Source organism: Molothrus ater, chromosome 4 (genome assembly GCF_012460135.2).
Source record: "Molothrus ater isolate BHLD 08-10-18 breed brown headed cowbird chromosome 4, BPBGC_Mater_1.1, whole genome shotgun sequence".
NCBI lineage: Eukaryota > Metazoa > Chordata > Aves > Passeriformes > Icteridae > Molothrus > Molothrus ater.
The window spans coordinates 35,233,817-35,244,595 of NC_050481.2; the positions used below are offsets into that span (position 1 = coordinate 35,233,817).

Sequence of the window (10,779 nt, forward strand, 5' to 3'; positions counted from 1 at the left end):
TGACATTAATATGCTGAATGAAAGGGGTAAAGTTGTCAAATTTACACTAGTAGCTGTAGTATGTGATTTCCTTGTGCATTTGAAACTCACAATACTTTTGCAGCACTCTAACCTACATTTTATCTCCATTGCTCCGTTCTACCATAAAGTAACATGTAACTGACAATCCTTTGCTTGAAAGAGTTGGAATGACTTACATTTTAGCATAGTGCTACTGGCCTATAATCTTTAGCAGTAGTAATTAGTATTGCTGTCATTAGTACTGATGCGAATTGCTACAATGGAAGTCAAGTCACTGGATGGCGGCAGGGCTGTTGAGTAAGAGCAAATGTTATTTTCCATTGTTTCTGGACTGTTACTTTAATCAATTGTCAGAGAATAAACCTCCAAATGCAGTAACAAGAACACAACTGGGAACTAAGGACCTTGAAAGCAATTAATTTGCACCTTGTACAAAATCACTTGGAGATGGCTTCTTATTTTATTAGCAAGGTAGCAACTGCAGTTGAATTCCTAATTTCCCTTGTAACGTCATTTAGCATTTCCTTCATCCCATCAGTTTCGTCCCACTTGAACCAGCCCCAGCAACGCAGGAGCAGGGATAGTGCTTTGCCACAGAAGGGAACGCTGCAGTAAGGGAATGCTTTACCTGAGGGGGAGGACACAACTGCAGAAACGGAGAAGGGCAGAACCACCCCCTGGAGCAGGGACGTGGGCATCGGTTCGCATTTGGCACGGGGGGTGCTGACCGAGCCCCAGCGGCCCCTCCGTGCCCTGAGTCACCGGCGCGGTGCTCTGAGCAGCCCTGGAGCAGCAACCCCGGCCCGGGCCTGGCTCCCGGGGCCTGCAGGGCAGGGCCAGGCGGGCGTGCCGGTCCCACAGCCCCGCCCGCGGCAGCTCCTCAGCCCCGCAGCCCCGCTCCCCGTCCCGGGCCCGCCGTGCAGCCAGCAGCGGGAAGCAGCGCGTTCCTTAGAAAACCTTTACTGAGCGAGGGAACACCGCCACCGAGTACAAAAAGCCCCACAGACACACGGACAAGCCCGGCCCCGGGCGCACAGGGCCACGACGCCCAGCTGCAGCCCCCGCGCCCGGCTCAGGGCTCCAGCTGATCCAGGCCCTCCTCCCGCCGGCTGCCCAGGTGCTGCTCGATGATTTCGGCAAAGAGGTTCCTCTTCAGCAGGGTGTAAGCCAGGGGCAGCAGCTGGCCCACCGTCTTGTGGAAGTACTGTAGGGGAGAAGCAAAAACAAGAGCCGCCCTCGGCCTCAGTGGCTTGGTTAATCGCCAGGAGCAGCCCCAGCTCCTGGCTCTGCCCCATTCACACCGCGCCCTTCAACCCCTCCCAAAATGCCTGAGCACATCCTCATGCTACACCTGGGACACCCACAGCAAGGGCAGGCGGGGTGCCCGAGCTGCCGCAGTGAGAGAGAAATCGAGCAGATGATGATCCCACTCACCACAGAATCCCAAACTGGAGCCTGCAGGTGAAGTCCCCTATCCTGTCACAGTCCCATGTCTCATCCCACCCCACAGTTTGAGGATTTACAGTGGTACTTACAGTAACCATTTAAGAACTTCAAATGTATAAACATCAGAGCATATTTAGCATTTGCAATCATCATTGTACATGTAAGTCCATTGTATCTCTCAAACAAAGGGGATGATTCAAGTTCTTTTCTATGTCTTGGGCTACAGATAATGAGTCAGTGTTTCTCTGGCTCTGTAAGCAAATGGCCAGGAAGGCTCCAGTCAGAACTGGAAAACAGCTCCAAGTAGGAGCTCCAAGAAAGGCAGGGACGTAACTGAGCAAAACTTATGTGTGAAGCCACTGTTTCTTCTATTTACTAAACTAGAAGATGAAAGTTTCTAAATCTAGAAACCAGTTGCAAAGTTACAGGTGTTCCAAGCTGCAGCGTAAAACAGACAAGACACATTACAGTACTGTAAACACAATTTTTCACTGCAGGACTTTGTCAGTGGTTAGGCTCATGTGCTGAGAAGCACAAAGCTTGGAAGATGAGGATTTGCCTCCACCTACTCAGAAAAATGGGAGGAACAGTTTCCTTCACTGCCCTTCCAGTTGTAAAAAGGATGTAAGCAGCTGAAGCAGCCTAGTCTGAAAGAAGGGCTCTAAATGAGCAGGATTTTGAAGAAAAATACCACACATTTTCAGATGCTGTATGGAACTTAAGAGAGCAGGGCATTTAATCTAAGAAACACATTAGTAATTTAACAGTTTATGGCAAGAGCAGTCAGTTTTCATACATTTCAATGGCTAAGTATTTTAACCAGTAATCAGCACAGCTCTTTTGGGCCTACATTTAGTACTGAAAAACTTAATCCTTCCCATGATACTCTGGAGAACCACTTAGCCAATAATAGTTTTGCTAGGAGCAGCTAGCAAAAAAAACCCCCTAGTTTTGCAGGGGTTTCTATGATGATCCATTCATATTAGGTTGATGTTGAAACTTCATATGTTATTTTCTAGCCATTGACTAATTACAGCTGTGACCCTTTTCATCAGCAGGCCAGTAGCTAATATAGAATAAAAATCATTAAGCATAATTTTTATGTGCAATAAGTGCCATTAATTCAATCCCCTCACTGACAATGTTCCCTGTTGGCAGAGAACTAGGGAGGAGACACCAGGTGGCAGGTGCCCTATGCAGTACAGCAGGCAGCTCACCTGGGTTCACATTCTCCCAGCTGGGGTTACTACAAGCATCAGGCTGTTTCCTGATCAGGGTGAATATGGGTGCCTATACAAGTAGCTGGGGACAAGGGACTCCAGCTGTTCAGTGTATTTGGATCAGGCCCTTCACACTCCGCTTCTGGACTGCAGGATTGGGCCTTCACACACACAGTTTTAAATTCAACATGGAATGATGCTGTGTGACTTTTTAACAGTCTTCATGAATTAAGAATTGTAGACCTCTAGTTTCCTAGGGATAATTAATCTACAGCAAAACAACTTCTAGCCCATGTATAAAATTATGCATTAATTTACTCACATGTGATCCATAGCAAAACAGGTCCATGCCCAGCTCATATCCCATTCCATAATCGCACTCATCATTAGCAAACTGAACAAAGGTCAGCATTTCTTGAATGGGTGCAAAGGCCTTCACTCTCTCCTCATCAGTCGGAGCATCAACAATGGCCTTACAAATTTTTTTAAGATTAGCTGCAAAAAAACAAAAGCAGATATTTAGATGTTTAAATAAATAAATTTAATATTGCACAGAAGTGTTCTGTGGCAAAACTATACCCATGTGCCATGCTTACACGTAAGGTAAGCGGGCATACCCTGAACTGCTGGTGAAGCTTCCCCCCCTTTCCTTGGAAGCTCATTCTTACCCCATGCCCATCTCTCTCAGTTCCTCACAAAGGAAGACAAGCACTTGTGTGATGAAATTTCATCAAGGAACTGATTTTGCTTCAAATGACACTAGAAGAAGGTGGTGGATAAAAGATAAGCCCACATATCCCTGAATGCAGATCAGCTTTTTGCTCTACTTCCTGCATGGCTTTGATAACACAAAAGAAAAGATCATCTAAACTACTACTTGAGGTATTTTCACAGATTTAGCACTTTTCATTGAGTCTCATCTGGTTCCTTTAATGACAATACTTTGAGGTCAAGTGTGAGGGTTAGGACTTCTACGTTTTACTCCTATCAGCCAAATTTTTTAAGTAGAAAACATGAATGCAGTTTGTTTTTTACTGAGGGTTGTTTACTTAAAAAAAGCAGAAGGATACAGTAAACAACATGTTTACCATTTGTTTCAGGAAGTTCTCTGTATCCAACATCATTTTTGTCTACAGGAACGACTAGGCCTGCTCCATGAAATGCTTTGGTCACCACCTGAATAGAGAGACAGAAAATGGAACATAGCACCATGAGACAGTACTGTGACCTAAAAATAACTCACCTCATTAAACACTAACATCTGACTGCTGGTGGTCAAACCTAACATGGTGTTCTGGCTCCAGGACATCAACTTAGTTTCAAATTATATTGCAGTTAATTTCAAGTACTGAAGTTTGAAATAACTGGAAATGCCATTTCAGTGAAATTCTGAATTCTAGGAACCCTTGTAGTCACTTGTGTTGCACTATACTGCATTTACTTAGTCCCCCACCATAATTATTTTTAACAGGTATGCAAACAATCTCTGTTATTATCATCTACATCATCCTTAATGGTCCTGTTTTTAACAGGTCCAACCCAACTATTTAGAACAATCTTCCATTTAAAGCAGTTTTCTCCATGGCCTCTATTTGTTCCAGTTTCTAGACTACTGTGCTTACTGAGTTGTTTTTGGTGGTGGTTTGTTCTTGTTTCATTTTTAATTGAATGCCAAACTATGATTTACAAGAGTAAAGTGTTTTTTATTATATCCTATTATTTGGAACACACTTGTAGTAATCTTCCCTCTTTTGAAGCTTTATAGAGAGCTGATTACCTTGGGAAATTCCTAACGTAGCATCCTTACTGACTAGAAGGATGGAAAAACACAAACAGGAAGTAAATGAAAAAAAAATTTAACAGAACTTAGTTCTCTCCAGTAGATGAGGAAAGTCATACTTTCTTATCTCTCTGTTTCATCTTCAGGGTTTTTTGTTCCAGAGAATAACCCAGTTCTTTTGCTGTTCTTGTTAGCTTTTCATCTATGTCTCTCAAAACAGCATTTTTCTTTTTATCAGCCACTTCCTTAAGTTTCTTTGACAAAAATAATCTGCAAATAGATTAAACATGTCAAGAAAACAAACAAAAAAATTAATAGACTTTTAAATGTTAAGCCTCTAGATCTTAACAACAAAGATTAGCAGTCCTGTGTTTAATCACACAGAGACTTGAAAATGCAAGCCTCTTAAGAAGAGGCAAGAAAATAGTTTGGCATATCCAGTACTTGGGCTTTTCTTATCTGTACCTGCATTACAATTATGCAATCTGCAGGTGCTCAAGGTTCTCCCAGCCTCAGTAACTGTTCATCTTTCTATCTTAAGAATTCAGTTTGCTGTTTCTGTGCCATATACACCATTTGTCATCCAAGTCATGCACATAAATACATATTTATGAGCTTCCCCGTGCTACTTTCAAAACATATGTCCTCATTTAACTCTGCAGTGCACAAGGGTTCTTTTGCAGAAGCCATTCTTCAGTCTGCTTTCACTGCCTGACACGTGCCTGTTCTTAGAGAGCTTTCCATTTTTAACCAGCAGGGATGAGGTCAGTTATTTACCTTCCTGACACAGGAACATGTAAAGTTCCATGAATCAGACTGAACTACATATCCACATCAGTGTTATCCTGCCACAGGGCAGAAATGGTATTTCTTGTAGATATTGATTATATACAAAAATAATGTATTTTTATGTAGGCAAGAACAAGAGACAGATGCTATTATCTACTATGATACTCAGATTTTCTTCACCACTGTTTGAGATGCCCTTTCTCTACTTACAAAATAATTTTAACGCAGCCTCTAAATTGGAAAAAATATCCACTGGATGTCTCAGCCAATATATTTAAGGAATGATGTAATTAACACTTATTTATTTTAGTTTTGAAAGGAAAATATTGTTAAAAAGCCTACAAAGGCTTTAAAGAGAATCTTAAAACTTGCCAACAGGGGCAGAAAATAAGTGAGGGTTTCTTAAGACAGCCATATAATAAGTTAGCTTCATTATTCCACATCCCACCTCTGAATTAACAATTTCTCTCTATTCTGTTCTTTGTAAATAAAAGTAAATATGAACCTTACTTGACTGCAGCAAAGACATTATCGCCAACTTGTGAAATCACACAACCCTTCTTCGCTTCATTTGCACCAACCCACACTGGCAGCTCATCTGGCACATCCCTATTGATGAAAAAGCACACACAAAATAGTCAAGCTGTGTCCATTTCTCCTATTTCAAAGTAAAACTAAATTTGCCTCCTCACTATGCTGCCATCTCCTTCAGAACCCCACCAAGAAATGCCCTTAGATCTAAAGCTCTAAAATCTTAGAGCAAGCCTTGAAAAGAGCTTGCAGCCACACATTTCCTTTTGGTAACTTGATTTTCTTCTCAGCATCATGGCAAAAGTTAAAGATTAGTGAGTGAAGGTGCTTTGGATGGCTGGAGGAGGTAGATTAATAAATATTTAAATCTAGTCTTCAACTCCTGTTACTGCAAACTTTTTTATTAAAAAGATAAAGCCACATGTTAATGTCTTATTACAAAAAAGAAAGATTCTTGCTTGGTGATAGCACACAAGTTATGTTTCATAGAAAAAGAGAACAAAAGCTATGCATAGTTGTAGTGAGACAAGGGCACACAGGAAATAAAATACCTGAAATATCCCATGTGATACTGTGTTCTGCTATCCCCAACAAGTATAGTCTGAAATTCTGGGGGATCATAGAAGAATCTCCAATGAAGATTGAAGTTCACATCTCTTGATTTTGCTTTTTTGTGTTTTCCAGCAAGAATATCATATGGTCCAACCAGCTTAAGTCCAACACTTGACACAAGTGCATCTGAAAAGCAAACCATGAATCAGGTGCACGTCTAGACTGGGAAGTTCTGGTGTTGCTCAGATATCGAAAGCTCCCATAAATTCAGTCAAACACTATTCACTAGACAAGGAAAGCTAAGAATTTTTTTGTCCAGATAGTTTTCATTCAAGAGTTATTACAATTCTAATAAAAAGTAGCCATCCAGCCACAGTCCAATGTCAGGATGGAGACTGGTGATGAGTGGTGTCCCTCAGGGCTCTGAACTGGAACCAGTATTGTTTAATATTCATCTTTATCAATTACACAAGACTGGATCAGCAAACTTCAGCAACTTTGCAGATGACCAAGCTGAGGGGTGCAGATGACACTCCTGAAGGATGGGATGCCATCCCAAGGAACATGGACAACCTCAAGAACTGGGCCCACGGGAATCTCTTCATATTTAACAAGACCAAGTGGTCTTGGAAAGTTCTGCACCTGGGTTGGGGCAACCCCTGGTATCAACACAGGCTGGGGATGAACAGATGGAGAGCAGCCCTGCCCAGAAGGACGTGGGGATGCAGGTGGGTGAAAGGCTGGACATGACCCAGCCACAGGCACCCCCAGCCCAGAGAGCCAAACATGTCCTGGGCTGCATCCAAAGCAGGGTGGGCAGCAGGGCCAGGGAGGGGATTCTGCCCCTCTGCTCAGACCCCAGCTGCAGTGCTGGATCCAGCTCCAGGGCTGTCAGCACAGCAAGGTCATGGACCAGTTGGAGTGGGTCCAGAACAGGGTCATGAAGATGATTAGAGGCCTAGAGCACCTCTCCTATAAAGATGAGCTGAGAGGGCTTTGGTTGTTCAGTTTGGAGACCAAAAGGCTCCAGGGACTTTACTGCAGCCTTTCAGTACTTTAGGTATTGAAGGTGAGGACAAACATTTTAGCAGGGCCTGTAGCAAGAGGACAAGGGGTAATGGTTCTTAACTAAAACAGGGTAGATTCAGACTAAACACAAGAAAAAAAACCAAAACAAGTGCTTTGATGCAGGTGGTGAAACACTGGAACAGTGTGCCCAGAGACACACTGGATGACCTAAAAATATTTAAGGCTGGGCTGGACCCAGCTCTGAGCAACCTGGCTCTGTTGAAGATGTTACTGCTCAGTGCAGGGGGTTCAACTAGATCACCTTTAAAGGTCCCCTCCAACCCAAACCATTCTATGACTCTGAAAGACACTGTCATTTCTAGAGCACACAGGGATGCCACATTCTGTTATGTAATAAACTTGAAGAGGTTGAAATCCAGATTTAGTAGTGCTTACACCAAGATAAAGTCTTTTCAACCTCTCATCCCACCAGCAAGGAGGCTGTGGGTACACAAGAAGCTGAGAGAGGAGGCAGCTGATTCCAAGTGACCAAAGGGATATTCCACAGCATATGGCATCATGCTCAGCATGACAAAGACCTGCTTTCTTGGAGATGGCTGAACACCTGCCTGCACATGGGAGGTGGTGCATTAATTCCTTGTTTTGCTTTGCTTGTGGCTTTTGCTTTCCCTATTACTCAGTCTTCAGCTCAACCCACATGTTTTCTCACCTTCACCCTTTCAATTCTCTCTCACCAAGGGGGAGTGAGCAAGTGCCTTTGTGGTGCTTAGTTGGTGACTGGGATTAAACCATGATACATGAGGAAATTTGAGTTCCATACTAAACATTTTAAATGCACTCGCAAGAAAGGCAGATTGAGACCACATTTAGTCCCTTTGCATTGCACAACTTCAGTAATTACATTTTAGAAAGCTTGAAGTGTACATCTTGGTGATTATAGACAGTGTTTTAGTTCACACTCACATAAATAGCCTCCATCTCAAGTGAGAAGCTGCAGGATCACTAAAATGCATCTGACCAACTCCAGTTTGCCTGCTTTCAGGAGTGAAAGTTAGAAGAGACAAAATTTAAAACCTCACCACTTGGTTTCTCAGGATCTAGCTCCTCACAAAACTTCCAAAACTGGTAGAAGTCCTCAGGCAGTCTAAGCTGATAGCATGTTTCTGCTTCTTGGCAAAGACTATCAGGAATATCTGCCTGGTTTGATCTTCTCTTCTTGACAGCTCCATTTTTTTCACTCTGTAGATTGGAAAAAAAAAAAACCAACAAAAAAACAACCCAAAAGTTAATTTAGTTGCTTTCTCTCAGCTCTACCAAAGGAGTCTACAAAGCTTTTATACTAATGGAAGAAGAAGGATTAGATCCATTAGGATGTGTTCATTAGTTACAGCAGTATATATACAGCCTAGAACATCTGTTTTGGACAGAACCCATTAAAAGTGCAGTCTGACAAATGTACTAAACGTGTCTGCAGCAGCAAACTGCTACTTTGATATTAATGGGTCAATATAATCAACAGAAGCACTTCTGTTAGCTAATTAAGCAAAGGAGCAAGCAATCCTAAAGTTTAATCTAATTCTACATTGCTCTAAAATGACCATTTCCAATCACACTGTGGGCAGCATACAATATGTTTGTGAGTTTTAAAGACAGTTCAAAGTAGGAATACTATTTTGTGAAACTAAATAATACAGCTAAACTCCTCTGGTCTCTACTATTTTAACTACTGTGCTATGCAACGTCACGACTACTGCAGTTTTCAGTGCAGCATTTCAGAAGCGTCTTAGGGGTGAAGTTGCTTTTAAAAATTATGTAACGTGAGCTGAAGCAGGCTAGGAAACGATCCACGGGCACACTCTACTGGGGCAGTAGCCTCAACCACCGCATTCCCACATAAGTCTCCATGAATTGGTAGGAATCGCTACCCCCCATTTGAAAGAACATAAAAAAAATAAAATAAATACATAAGAACAAGAAAGAAAGCCTGTTGCTAGAGAGAGCATCTCTGAAGCAGGGCCGCTGCCAGCTAAGCCGGGTCGCGGCGTGTGTCGCCGTTCGCAGCGCGGTCCCGCCGGGATGATGCGGCGGCCGGCGGGCCCGGCGCACTCCGAGCGCGGCGGTCCCCGCGCCGAGGAGGGGTTGCCGCGCAGGAGAACGCGGGGCCCTGAGTCTGTCCCCAAAGCCACCAAGCCAAACAGAACAAGGGGCAAGGAGACAGGGCCGACAGACATCGCAAGGCAGCCGCGCGGTGCAGACCCGCCGCCCGCCACCCCACCTGCTCTCCGGCCGGTCCCGCCGCGCCGCGCGGCCTCCGCTTCCCGCCACCTGCCATGCGCTCCCGCCGCCCGCATCCCGCGCGCCCCCGCGCCTGCGCAGCCCCGGCCCCGCGCGGCGGCCGCCAGGGGCTGTGAGGGGCCGGGAGCGTGAGGGGCTCTGAGGGGCGGGAGCGCTCGGCAGCCCCGGCTCCGGCATCGCCGCCACAGCGGCGACCCCGGGGGCCGGGACTGGGCACGACAAGGGGCGCAGTTCACCCCGGGTGGCGAATGCGGCTGGTGCTGGAGACACGTCGGGAACTCACCGCCATGTTCCCTCAGCGGTAGATACATCGCATAGATACGCTTTCGAGGCTGATTTTTAAAAATCTTGCTTACATATACGTTCAAATTCCTGTAATATGAGTTAGGGTGGTGTATTGGGATCACACAGAGGAAGAGATGACCTGAAATGTAATCATCTCCTTTAGAGCTAAAGGCATGAGAGAGGAAGCATTACAGGTTTTCAGTACAAATTAAAAAAAAAAAGCGCCCCAATCCCCTAATCTTCTGCTTTGGCGATTGACAGCTGCCAGGAATATGAAAACAGCATCACAGCTTGTGTTCAGTGAAAGAGCGGAGGCAGCCGTGTGTAAGATGCCACAAGTGGGACACGTTCCTGACTTTAGAGCAGCCCATAATCACATTATGCAACATCCGCTTACGCCGCTCAAGTGCTCTGCATAGGAGAGGGCCTGGAAAACCAGCGGCACAGGAGGCGGCAGTGGGAAGCTGGTTATATATAAACCTTCACTTTTTTTGTTTCAGTAAGCGAGATCGCAGTGAGTTTATTTAAAGAAACATTATGTAGTTATGCTACAGGAATTGGTGAACTCACTGTGCCTACCAGAGAGAAAGATGCGTGTATGGCATAAATAAATACCATTAGATCTTTTTATCCTGCAGTCTGTTAAGGCTGTAAATATTTGCTGTGGTAAAGGTTGTTAGCCTACGTCCAGGAATAAGCTGCAGTGCGTTTCAGCCACCTGACAGCTGTATGACTCACACAAAAGCTCGATGATGTTAAGTCAGGCTACAGCACTCATTTTTTAAGACTACACACAAGTCACAGGAAACTTGATCCTGACTGATGGATAGT

At 44.3% G+C, this 10,779-nt stretch overlaps 1 protein-coding gene across 3 annotated transcripts; it reads right to left on the minus strand.

The window, feature by feature from the left end:
- Nucleotides 1–462: 462 nt before the first annotated feature.
- LOC118686406 (histone PARylation factor 1) lies at nt 463–9,967 on the minus strand. 3 transcript variants are annotated; one of them, XM_036382623.2, is made up of 8 exons: nt 9,947–9,967; nt 8,448–8,607; nt 6,339–6,525; nt 5,767–5,865; nt 4,587–4,737; nt 3,776–3,863; nt 3,010–3,182; nt 463–1,225 (listed from the first exon to the last, which is right to left on the minus strand). In XM_036382623.2, the coding sequence occupies exons 1-8, from the start codon at nt 9,950–9,952 to the stop codon at nt 1,094–1,096; spliced, it is 996 nt and encodes a 331-aa protein (XP_036238516.1). In that variant the 5' UTR covers nt 9,953–9,967; the 3' UTR covers nt 463–1,093. The 3 variants fall into 3 exon arrangements, with proteins under 3 accessions (XP_036238516.1, XP_036238517.1, XP_036238515.1); XM_036382624.2 differs by lacking the exon at nt 9,947–9,967 and adding an exon at nt 9,644–9,735; XM_036382622.2 differs by lacking the exon at nt 9,947–9,967 and adding an exon at nt 9,333–9,448.
- Nucleotides 9,968–10,779: the final 812 nt, after the last annotated feature.